Raw genomic sequence first — 12,708 nt, 5'->3', positions numbered from 1 at the left:
GGTGGTGATAGAAGCTGTTCAATAGTCTGATGGTGATAGACGCTGTTCAACAGTATGATGGTGATAGAAGCTGTTCAACAGTCTGGTGGTGATAGACGCTGTTCAACAGTCTGGTGGTGATAGAAGCTGTTCAATAGTCTGATGGTGATAGAAGCTGTTCAACAGTCTGATGGTGATAGAAGCTGTTCAACGGTCTGATGGTGATAGAAGCTGTTCAACAGTCTGATGGTGATAGAAGCTGTTCAACAGTCTGGTGGTGATAGAAGCTGTTCAATAGTCTGATGGTGATAGAAGCTGTTCAACAGTCTGATGGTGATAGAAGCTGTTCAACGGTCTGATGGTGATAGAAGCTGTTCAACAGTCTGATGGTGATAGAAGCTGTTCAATAGTCTGATGGTGATAGAAGCTGTTCAACAGTCTGATGGTGATAGAAGCTGTTCAACGGTCTGATGGTGATAGAAGCTGTTCAACAGACTGATGGTAATAGAAGATGTTCAACAGTCTGATGGTAATAGAAGCTGTTCAACAGTCTGATGGTAATAGAAGCTGTTCAACAGTCTGATGGTGATAGAAGCTGTTCAACAGTCTGGTGGTGATAGAAGCTGTTCAACAGTCTGGTGGTGATAGAAGCTGTTCAACAGTCTGATGGTAATAGAAGCTGTTCAACAGTCTGATGGTGATAGAAGCTGTTCAACAGTCTGGTGGTGATAGAAGCTGTTCAACAGTCTGATGGTGATAGAAGCTGTTCAGTCTGATGGTAATAGAAGCTGTTCAACAGTCTGATGGTAATAGAAGCTGTTCAACAGTCTGATGGTGATAGAAGCTGTTCAACAGTCTGATGGTGATAGAAGCTGTTCAACAGTCTGATGGTGATAGAAGCTGTTCAACAGTCTGATGGTGATAGAAGCTGTTCAACAGTCTGATGGTAATAGAAGCTGTTCAACAGTCTGATGGTGATAGAAGCTGTTCAACAGTCTGATGGTAATAGAAGCTGTTCAACAGTCTGATGGTAATAGAAGCTGTTCAACAGTATGATGGTGATAGAAGCTGTTCAACAGTCTGATGGTGATAGAAGCTGTTCAACAGTCTGATGGTAATAGACGCTGTTCAACAGTCTGATGGTGATAGAAGCTGTTCAACAGTCTGGTGGTGATAGAAGCTGTTCAACAGTCTGGTGGTGATAGAAGCTGTTCAACAGTCTGATGGTGATAGAAGCTGTTCAACAGTCTGATGGTGATAGAAGCTGTTCAACAGTCTGATGGTGATAGAAGCTGTTCAACAGTCTGATGGTAATAGAAGCTGTTCAACAGTCTGATGGTAATAGAAGCTGTTCAACAGTCTGGTGGTGATAGAAGCTGTTCAACAGTCTGATGGTGATAGACGCTGTTCAACAGTCTGATGGTGATAGAAGCTGTTCAACAGTCTGATGGTCTGGTGATAGAAGCTGTTCAACAGTCTGATGGTGATAGAAGCTGTTCAACAGTCTGATGGTGATAGAAGCTGTTCAACAGTCTGGTGGTAATAGAAGCTGTTCAACAGTCTGATGGTGATAGAAGCTGTTCAACAGTCTGATGGTAATAGAAGCTGTTCAACAGTCTGATGGTAATAGAAGCTGTTCAACAGTCTGATGGTGATAGAAGCTGTTCAACAGTCTGATGGTGATAGAAGCTGTTCAACAGTCTGATGGTAATAGAAGCTGTTCAACAGTCTGATGGTAATAGAAGCTGTTCAACAGTCTGGTGGTGATAGAAGCTGTTCAACAGTCTGGTGGTGATAGACGCTGTTCAACAGTCTGATGGTAATAGAAGCTGTTCAACAGTCTGATGGTAATAGAAGCTGTTCAACAGTCTGGTGGTGATAGACGCTGTTCAACAGTCTGGTGGTGATAGAAGCTGTTCAACAGTCTGATGGTGATAGAAGCTGTTCAACAGTCTGGTGGTGATAGACGCTGTTCAACAGTATGATGGTGATAGAAGCTGTTCAACAGTCTGGTGGTGATAGACGCTGTTCAACAGTATGATGGTGATAGAAGCTGTTCAACAGTCTGATGGTGATAGAAGCTGTTCAACAGTCTGGTGGTGATAGACGCTGTTCAACAGTATGATGGTGATAGAAGCTGTTCAACAGTCTGGTGGTAATAGAAGCTGTTCAACAGTCTGGTGGTGATAGACGCTGTTCAACAGTATGATGGTGATAGAAGCTGTTCAACAGTCTGATGGTGATAGAAGCTGTTCAACAGTCTGATGGTGATAGAAGCTGTTCAACAGTCTGATGGTAATAGAAGCTGTTCAACAGTCTGATGGTAATAGAAGCTGTTCAACAGTCTGGTGGTGATAGACGCTGTTCAACAGTCTGATGGTGATAGAAGCTGTTCAACAGTCTGATGGTGATAGAAGCTGTTCAACAGTCTGATGGTGATAGAAGCTGTTCAACAGTCTGATGGTAATAGAAGCTGTTCAACAGTCTGATGGTAATAGAAGCTGTTCAACAGTCTGATGGTGATAGAAGCTGTTCAACAGTCTGATGGTGATAGAAGCTGTTCAACAGTCTGATGGTAATAGACGCTGTTCAACAGTCTGATGGTGATAGAAGCTGTTCAACAGTCTGATGGTGATAGAAGCTGTTCAACAGTCTGATGGTGATAGAAGCTGTTCAACAGTCTGATGGTGATAGAAGCTGTTCAACAGTCTGATGGTGATAGAAGCTGTTCAACAGTCTGATGGTGATAGAAGCTGTTCAACAGTCTGATGGTGATAGAAGCTGTTCAACAGTCTGATGGTAATAGAAGCTGTTCAACAGTCTGATGGTGATAGAAGCTGTTCAACAGTCTGATGGTGATAGAAGCTGTTCAACAGTCTGATGGTCTGGTGATAGAAGCTGTTCAACAGTCTGATGGTGATAGAAGCTGTTCAACAGTCTGATGGTAATAGAAGCTGTTCAACAGTCTGATGGTAATAGAAGCTGTTCAACAGTCTGGTGGTCTGGTAATCTCTCAGCTCTGATGCCCCTGTACAGTCTCTGTCTAGATGGTAGTACCTGTACAGTCTCTGTCTAGATGGTAGTACCCGTACAGTCTCTGTCTAGATGGTAGTACCTGTATAGTCTCTGTCTAGATGGTAGTACCTGTACAGTCTCTGTCTAGATGGTAGTACCTGTACAGTCTCTGTCTAGATGGTAGTACCTGTACAGTCTCTGTCTAGATGGTAGTACCTGTACAGTCTAGATGGTAGTACCTGTATAGTCTAGATGGTAGTACCTATACAGTCTCTGTCTAGATGGTAGTACCTGTATAGTCTCTGTCTAGATGGTAGTACCTGTACAGTCTCTGTCTAGATGGTAGTACCTGTACAGTCTCTGTCTAGATGGTAGTACCTGTACAGTCTCTGTCTAGATGGTAGTACCTGTACAGTCTAGATGGTAGTACCTGTATAGTCTCTGTCTAGATGGTAGTACCTGTACAGTCTCTGTCTAGATGGTAGTACCTGTACAGTCTCTGTCTAGATGGTAGTACCTGTACAGTCTCTGTCTAGATGGTAGTACCTGTACAGTCTCTGTCTAGATGGTAGTACCTGTACAGTCTAGATGGTAGTACCTGTATAGTCTCTGTCTAGATGGTAGTACCTGTACAGTCTCTGTCTAGATGGTAGTACCTGTACAGTCTCTGTCTAGATGGTAGTACCTGTATAGTCTCTGTCTAGATGGTAGTACCTGTACAGTCTCTGTCTAGATGGTAGTACCTGTACAGTCTCTGTCTAGATGGTAGTACCTGTACAGTCTCTGTCTAGATGGTAGTACCTGTACAGTCTCTGTCTAGATGGTAGTACCTGTGCAGTCTCTGTCTAGATGGTAGTACCTGTATAGTCTCTGTCTAGATGGTAGTACCTGTATAGTCTCTGTCTAGATGGTAGTACCTGTACAGTCTCTGTCTAGATGGTAGTACCTGTACAGTCTCTGTCCAGATGGTAGTACCTGTATAGTCTCTGTCTAGATGGTAGTACCTGTACAGTCTCTGTCTAGATGGTAGTACCTGTACAGTCTCTGCCTAGATGGTAGTACCTGTACAGTCTCTGTCTAGATGGTAGTACCTGTACAGTCTCTGTCTAGATGGTAGTACCCGTACAGTCTCTGTCTAGATGGTAGTACCTGTACAGTCTCCGTCTAGATGGTAGTACCTGTACAGTCTCTGTCTAGATGGTAGTACCTGTATAGTCTCTGTCTAGATGGTAGTACCTGTACAGTCTCTGTCTAGATGGTAGTACCCGTACAGTCTCTGTCTAGATGGTAGTACCTGTATAGTCTCTGTCTAGATGGTAGTACCTGTACAGTCTCTGTCTAGATGGTAGTACCCGTACAGTCTCTGTCTAGATGGTAGTACCTGTACAGTCTCTGTCTAGATGGTAGTACCTGTACAGTCTAGATGGTAGTACCCGTACAGTCTCTGTCTAGATGGTAGTACCCGTACAGTCTCTGTCTAGATGGTAGTACCTGTACAGTCTAGATGGTAGTACCTGTACAGTCTAGATGGTAGTACCCGTACAGTCTCTGTCTAGATGGTAGTACCCGTACAGTCTCTGTCTAGATGGTAGTACCCGTACAGTCTCTTACTACTCATCCTAACAGATTACTGATGACCACTGCAGTTGTCACTTCCCAATAAAGAGTGGAACCATGGCTTGATGGTTTCTCATCCAGCTGGTCCTGGGGCTGAGTTCACTAACCTGTTCTACTAACACACTGAAGCCTCAGTCCCCTCATCCAGCTGGTCCTGGGGCTGAGTTCACTAACCTGTTCTACTAACACACTGAAGCCTCAGTCCCCTCATCCAGCTGGTCCTGGGGCTGAGTTCACTAACCTGTTCTACTAACACACTGAAGCCTCAGTTCCCTCATCCAGCTGGTCCTGAGTTCACTAACCTGTTCTACTAACACACTGAAGCCTCAGTCCCCTCATCCAGCTGGTCCTGGGGCTGAGTTCACTAACCTGTTCTACAAACACACTGAAGTCTCAGTCCCCTCATCCAGCTGGTCCTGGGGCTGAGTTCACTAACCTGTTCTACAAACACACTGAAGTCTCAGTCCCCTCATCCAGCTGGTCCTGGGGCTGAGTTCACTAACCTGTTCTACTAACACACTGAAGCCTCAGTCCCCTCATCCAGCTGGTCCTGAGTTCACTAACCTGTTCTACTAACACACTGAAGCCTCAGGACCAGAACATACAATCAATCAGAATAAAACAAAATTCCAACACAGTCAAAACTAAACTATGACTTATTGGGAAACACAACACACAATGCAAAATGCAGTGGTATCTGGCCCTAAATCGACAGTACACCGTGGCTAACTATTTGACCATGGTTACTGATCAAAACCGTGACAAGTACAGGCTCAGTGAGCGCAGCCTTGCCATTGAGAAGGGTAGACACAGGAAAACCAGGCTCCCTGTAGAGGAAAGGCTGTGCAACCACTGCACCACAGAGGAACCTGTCTCCCTGTAGAGGAGAGGCTGTACAACCACTGCACCACAGAGGAACCTGTCTCCCTGTAGAGGAGAGGCTGTACAACCACTGCACCACAGAGGAACCTGTCTCCCTGTAGAGGAAAGGCTGTGCAACCACTGCACCACAGCAGAACCTGGCTCCCTGTAGAGGAGAGGCTGTACAACCACTGCACCACAGCAGAACCTGGCTCCCTGTAGAGGAGAGGCTGTACAACCACTGCACCACAGAGGAACCTGGCTCCCTGTAGGGGAAAGGCTGTACAACCACTGCACCACAGAGGAACCTGGCTCCCTGTAGAGGAAAGGCTGTGCAACCACTGCACCACAGAGGAACCTGGCTCCCTGTAGAGGAAAGGCTGTCCAACCACTGCACCACAGCAGAACCTGGCTCCCTGTAGAGGAAAGGCTGTGCAACCACTGCACCACAGCAGAACCTGGCTCCCTGTAGAGGAAAGGCAGTGCAGCCACTGCACCACAGCAGAACCTGGCTCCCTGTAGAGGAAAGGCTGTCCAACCACTGCACCACAGCAGAACCTGGCTCCCTGTAGAGGAAAGGCAGTGCAACCACTGCACCACAGCAGAACCTGGCTCCCTGTAGAGGAAAGGCTGTGTAACCACTGCACCACAGCAGAACCTGGCTCCCTGTAGAGGAAAGGCTGTGTAACCACTGCACCACAGCAGAACCTGGCTCCCTGTAGAGGAAAGGCTGTCCAACCACTGCACCACAGCAGAACCTGGCTCCCTGTAGAGGAAAGGCTGTCCAACCACTGCACCACAGCAGAACCTGGCTCCCTGTAGAGGAGAGGCTGTACAACCACTGCACCACAGCAGAACCTGGCTCCCTGTAGAGGAAAGGCTGTCCAACCACTGCACCACAGCAGAACCTGGCTCCCTGTAGAGGAGAGGCTGTACAACCACTGCACCACAGCAGAACCTGGCTCCCTGTAGAGGAAAGGCTGTCCAACCACTGCACCACAGCAGAACCTGGCTCCCTGTAGAGGAGAGGCTGTACAACCACTGCACCACAGCAGAACCTGGCTCCCTGTAGAGGAAAGGCTGTCCAACCACTGCACCACAGCAGAACCTGGCTCCCTGTAGAGGAGAGGCTGTACAACCACTGCACCACAGAGGAACCTGGCTCCCTGTAGGGGAAAGGCTGTACAACCACTGCACCACAGAGGAACCTGGCTCCCTGTAGAGGAAAGGCTGTGCAACCACTGCACCACAGAGGAACCTGGCTCCCTGTAGAGGAAAGGCTGTCCAACCACTGCACCACAGCAGAACCTGGCTCCCTGTAGAGGAAAGGCTGTGCAACCACTGCACCACAGCAGAACCTGGCTCCCTGTAGAGGAAAGGCAGTGCAGCCACTGCACCACAGCAGAACCTGGCTCCCTGTAGAGGAAAGGCTGTCCAACCACTGCACCACAGCAGAACCTGGCTCCCTGTAGAGGAAAGGCAGTGCAACCACTGCACCACAGCAGAACCTGGCTCCCTGTAGAGGAAAGGCTGTGTAACCACTGCACCACAGCAGAACCTGGCTCCCTGTAGAGGAAAGGCTGTGTAACCACTGCACCACAGCAGAACCTGGCTCCCTGTAGAGGAAAGGCTGTCCAACCACTGCACCACAGCAGAACCTGGCTCCCTGTAGAGGAAAGGCTGTCCAACCACTGCACCACAGCAGAACCTGGCTCCCTGTAGAGGAAAGGCTGTACAACCACTGCACCACAGCAGAACCTGGCTCCCTGTAGAGGAGAGGCTGTACAACCACTGCACCACAGCAGAACCTGGCTCCCTGTAGAGGAAAGGCTGTCCAACCACTGCACCACAGCAGAACCTGGCTCCCTGTAGAGGAAAGGCTGTACAACCACTGCACCACAGCAGAACCTGGCTCCCTGTAGAGTAAAGGCTGTGTAACCACTGCACCACAGCAGAACCTGGCTCCCTGTAGAGGAGAGGCTGTACAACCACTGCACCACAGCAGAACCTGGCTCCCTGTAGAGGAAAGGCTGTACAACCACTGCACCACAGAGGAACCTGAGACGGAGCTGCATTTCCTGACTAAATGTGAAAAATATAAAACAATTAGAGAGAGTGTCATTTCCCCAAATTTGAAACCCTTATTCAAGGTTTCAAAGACCTCTCTGATGAGGGTAAGCTACCCGTCCTGTTGGGGGAGGACGCAGAGAGCTGTGGGTTGGCAGCGCACTACATTGCTGCCTGAGGGAGAGTGTCTGACAGACCAATCAACCTGCACATGTCCTCTACTGTATGCTTATTGTAACTGTTGAATGTATGGTTATTTTGACTATACTATTTTGACTTGGTTACTGTTTTTACTGTTGTCAATTTTGAAGATTTTGATTCTCATTTTTTTTCATATTTAAATATCCAAAATAAGCTTCGGCAATATGTACATTGTTACATCATGCCAATAAAGCAAATTGAATTGAATTGAGAGAGGGGGGGAGAGAGGGGGGAGAGAGAGAGAGGAGGAGAGAGAGGGGGAGAAAGAGGGGGGGAGAGAGAGAGTGGGAGAGGGGGGGGAGGGAGGGGAGAGGGGGAGAGAGAGTGGGAGAGGGGGAGAGAGAGAGAGAGGGAGAGAGAGAGAGGGGGAGAGAGAGTGGGAGGGGGGGAGAGAGAGAGAGGGGGAGAGAGAGAGAGAGGGGGAGAGAGAGTGGGAGGGGGGGAGAGAGAGAGAGGGAGGGAGAGAGAGTGGGAGGGGGAGAGAGAGAGAGAGAGAGAGGGGGAGAGAGAGAGTGGGAGAGGGGGAGAGAGAGAGTGGGAGAGGGGGAGAGAGAGAGAGAGAGAGAGAGAGAGAGAGAGAGAGAGAGAGAGAGAGAGAGAGAGAGGAGAGAGAGAGAGGAGAGAGAGAGAGGGATTAGAGAGAGAGAGAGAGAGAGAGGGGTAGAGAGAGAGGGATTAGAGAGAGAGAGAGAGAGAGAGGGAGAGAGAGATGTATTATTATTATAAACCCTCCTACCTGGCTCCCGTGACGTCGACGCCCACCATCAGCTGACCGTTGAGTGACAGCAACTCGTCTCGTAGTTTAATTCTACCGCACCTCGCCGCCGCACTTCTCTTCCTCACCTCCGTCACCCAGATACACCCCACGTCCAACACGGGTCCCTGATCCCCCTTCCTCCTCCTCCTCCTCCTCCCTCCTCCCTTCTTCCTGTTCTCCCCCTCCGGATCCCCGAATATCGGGATGTTACCGAAACTCAGTCCCAGCTCTGCCCCGTCCCCCTCCCTCTTGGTGAGACACACGGCTCGCACCTCCGCGTCCACACCTCCGCCCGGCGTCGTGGGTCGTGCCACGACGTTGGGCTCTTCGTCCTCGGTGAAGTTGAGCTGAATGTACTCCATCAGTTTCTGTATAGAGGCCTGACATAGAGACATGTCTCCGCTGGTGCTGCTGCTGACCGTGCCGTCGCTGACCGTGCCGTCGCTGTTGACCGTGCCGTCGCTGACCGTGTCGTCGCTGTTGACCGTGCCGCAGGCATCCACCTCGGGTTCTGACTCCTGGTAGAAGGAAGAGATAGAAAACTACATTTAAATGTCTCTCATTCCACAATATTACAGTAATTAACATAATTACAGATTAAAAACCACATTGTCAACTCCTGACCAGTCAAGAGTTTTTGAGACACCGTGTATACAATCATTAATTTTTATTTATTTCACCTTTATTTAACCAGGGAGGCCAGTTGAGAACACCTTTATTTAACCAGGTAGGCCAGTTGAGAACACCTTTATTTAACCAGGGAGGCCAGTTGAGGACACCATTATTTAACCAGGGAGGCCAGTTGAGAACACCTTTATTTAACCAGGTAGGCCAGTTGAGAACACCTTTATTTAACCAGGTAGACAGTTGAGAACACCTTTATTTAACCAGGTAGGCCAGTTGAGAACACCTTTATTTAACCAGGTAGGCCAGTTGAGAACACCTTTATTTAACCAGGTAGACCAGTTGAGAACACCTTTATTTAACCAGGTAGGCCAGTTGAGAACACCTTTATTTAACCAGGTAGGCCAGTTGAGAACACCTTTATTTAACCAGGTAGACCAGTTGAGAACACCTTTATTTAACCAGGTAGGCCAGTTGAGAACACCTTTATTTAACCAGGTAGGCCAGTTGAGAACACCTTTATTTAACCAGGTAGACCAGTTGAGAACACCTTTATTTAACCAGGTAGGCCAGTTGAGAACACCTTTATTTAACCAGGTAGGCCAGTTGAGGACACCTTTATTTAACCAGGTAGGCCAGTTGAGGACACCTTTATTTAACCAGGTAGGCTAGTTGAGAACACCTTTATTTAACCAGGTAGACTAGTTGAGAACACCTTTATTTAACCAGGTAGGCCAGTTGAGAACACCTTTATTTAACCAGGTAGGCCAGTTGAGGACACCTTTATTTAACCAGGTAGGCCAGTTGAGGACACCTTTATTTAACCAGGTAGGCCAGTTGAGGACACCTTTATTTAACCAAGTAGGCCAGTTGAGGACACCTTTATTTAACCAGGTAGGCCAGTTGAGAACACCTTTATTTAACCAGGTAGGCCAGTTGAGAACACCTTTATTTAACCAGGTAGGCCAGTTGAGGACACCTTTATTTAACCAGGTAGGCCAGTTGAGGACACCTTTATTTAACCAGGTAGGCCAGTTGAGGACACTTTTATTTAACCAGGTAGGCCAGTTGAGGACACCTTTATTTAACCAGGTAGGCCAGTTGAGGACACCTTTATTTAACCAGGTAGGCCAGTTGAGGACACCTTTATTTAACCAGGTAGGCCAGTTGAGGACACCTTTATTTAACCAGGTAGGCCAGTTGAGGACACCTTTATTTAACCAAGTAGGCCAGTTGAGGACACCTTTATTTAACCAGGTAGGCCAGTTGAGAACACCTTTATTTAACCAGGTAGGCTAGTTGAGAACACCTTTATTTAACCAGGTAGGCTAGTTGAGAACACCTTTATTTAACCAGGTAGGCCAGTTGAGAACACCTTTATTTAACCAGGTAGGCCAGTTGAGAACACCTTTATTTAACCAGGTAGGCCAGTTGAGAACAAGTTCTCATTTATAACTGCGACCTGGCCAAGATAAAGCAAAGCAGTGTGACACAGACAACAACACAGAGCTACACATGGAGTAAAACAAACACACAATCCATAACACGGTAGGAAAATCTATATACAGCGTGTGGAAATGAGGTAGGATAAGAGAGGTCAGGCAATAAATAGGCCATGGTGGCGAATTAGTAATTACAATATAGCAGATTAACACTGGAGTGATAGATGAGAAGATGATGGTGATCAGATGATGATGTGCAAGTAGTGATACTGGTGTGCAAAAGAGCAGAAAAGTAAATAAAAACAATATGGGGATGAGGTAGATGGGTGGGCTATTTACAGATGGGCTATGTACACTATAATACCTGATTCAGGTATAATACATCATCTATATGCATTTATGACAAACCTGGTAAGAGTCTTGGTCCGGGTCTCTGCTGATGGTGGACTGCTGGTCTGGGTCTCCATCCTGGTCCCTAGTCTGTACCCCCAGGAGCCAGTCCTCCAACAGGGGGAGGTGGCTCAGGGCGTTCTCCTGGGTGATGGGCATCGTGGCTGGGGCTGGGCCAGACCAGAGCCCCGCTGCATCCTGGGTTGTAGGCCCCTATAGAGCCCCTCACATTCAACTCTGGACCTCAAAGACAGTTCCAGGGATTTGTTTTCATTGTTTCCCCCCCCCCCCCTCTAATCAGGGCCTGGTTTAGACCTGGGACATCAGGTGGGTGATTCCTCTCTAATCAGGGACTGATTTAGACCTGGGACATCAGGTGGGTGATTCCCCTCTAATCAGGGACTGATTTAGACCTGGGACGCCAGGTGGGTGACTCCCCTCTAATCAGGGCCTGATTTAGACCTGGGACATCAGGCGGCTGTAATTCATGATCAGGGAGAACAGAGAACAAGCAGGCTCCGAACCTCGTAGGGGTCAGAGTTGAACACCACTGCTCTAGGGGCACCGTACGTGGGCGAGGGAGTAGAGCTGGGCGTCAGTCTATCAGAGTACAGACAGACTAGGACACAGGGACTTTAGTGGACTGAGTCTCATCTCATCTAGCAGTTAGAACAACGGGTTCGAGTGGAAGCCCCTGGACGTCAGAGAGATCTGAAAAGTTTCAGTGTGTGTGAGTGAGTCTGCCTCAGTTCCCATCGGCAACACCACGGCCATGATGTCACCACCCCGGAACAAAGCAGAGCTGTAAGGGAAGTGTGTGTGTATGTGTGTCTGTGTGTGAGATGGGGTGTCGGCTCCCTACACTCTAAGGGGTAACTGGAGAGAGTGGAGAGCCATTAACCGCTTGGCTGGCAGGGTTCCGGGACCAGGCAGGGTGTAAATATCCCATAATTGAGACTGATGAGGGAGAAGGGTGTCCGTGCTCACATCACCACCCGGGGTACTGGGGAGCGTCAGGTTCACGATTCACCTAAAAACAAAGTAGAAAAGTCCACATCAGAGAAGTTATAGTGTACATGCCAAATGGCATCCTATGCACTATACAGGGCCCTGGTCTAAAGTAGTGCACTATACAGGGCCCTGGTCTAAAGTAGTGCACTATACAGGGTCCTGGTCTAAAGTAGTGCACTATACAGTCCATGGGTCCTGGTCTAAAGTAGTGCACTATACAGGGCCCTGGTCTAAAGTAGTGCACTATACAGGGCCCTGGTCTAAAGTAGTGCACTATACAGGGTCCTGGTCTAAAGTAGTGCACTATACAGTCCATGGGCCCTGGTCTAAAGTAGTGCACTATACAGGGCCCTGGTCTAAAGTAGTGCACTATACAGGGTCCTGGTCTAAAGTAGTGCACTATACAGTCCATGGGCCCTGGTCTAAAGTAGTGCACTATACAGGGCCCCGGTCTAAAGTAGTGCACTATACAGTCCATGGGCCCTGGTCCAAAGTAATGCACTATACAGTCCATGGGCCCTGGTCTAAAGTAGTGCACTATACAGGGCCCTGGTCTAAAGTAGTGCACTATACAGTCCATGGGCCCTGGTCTAAAGTAGTGCACTATACAGGGCCCTGGTCTAAAGTAGTGCACTATACAGGGCCCTGGTCTAAAGTAGTGCACTATACAGTCCATGGGCCCTGGTCTAAAGTAGTGCACTATACAGTCCATGGGCCCTGGTCTAAAGTAGTGCACTATTAGGG

General features: G+C 48.3%; 1 protein-coding gene across 1 annotated transcript in view; it reads right to left on the bottom strand.

Moving 5' to 3' along the window:
- The window catches only part of pdzd2 (PDZ domain containing 2), a 197,690-nt gene extending 186,463 nt beyond the window's left edge, over positions 1-11,227 (bottom strand). Inside the window, exons 1-2 of the mRNA XM_064929142.1 lie at positions 10,972-11,227; positions 8,477-9,015 (exon numbers count right to left, since the gene is read on the bottom strand). Coding sequence (XP_064785214.1) covers positions 8,477-9,015; positions 10,972-11,112 — 680 coding nt within the window. The 5' untranslated portion in view covers positions 11,113-11,227. The remainder of the gene's footprint in view (positions 1-8,476; positions 9,016-10,971) is intronic.
- Between the last annotated feature and the right edge of the window lie 1,481 nt (positions 11,228-12,708).

This window comes from Oncorhynchus masou, chromosome 1, assembly GCF_036934945.1.
Source record: "Oncorhynchus masou masou isolate Uvic2021 chromosome 1, UVic_Omas_1.1, whole genome shotgun sequence".
NCBI lineage: Eukaryota > Metazoa > Chordata > Actinopteri > Salmoniformes > Salmonidae > Oncorhynchus > Oncorhynchus masou.
This window is presented reverse-complemented; position numbering and strand designations above follow the sequence as displayed.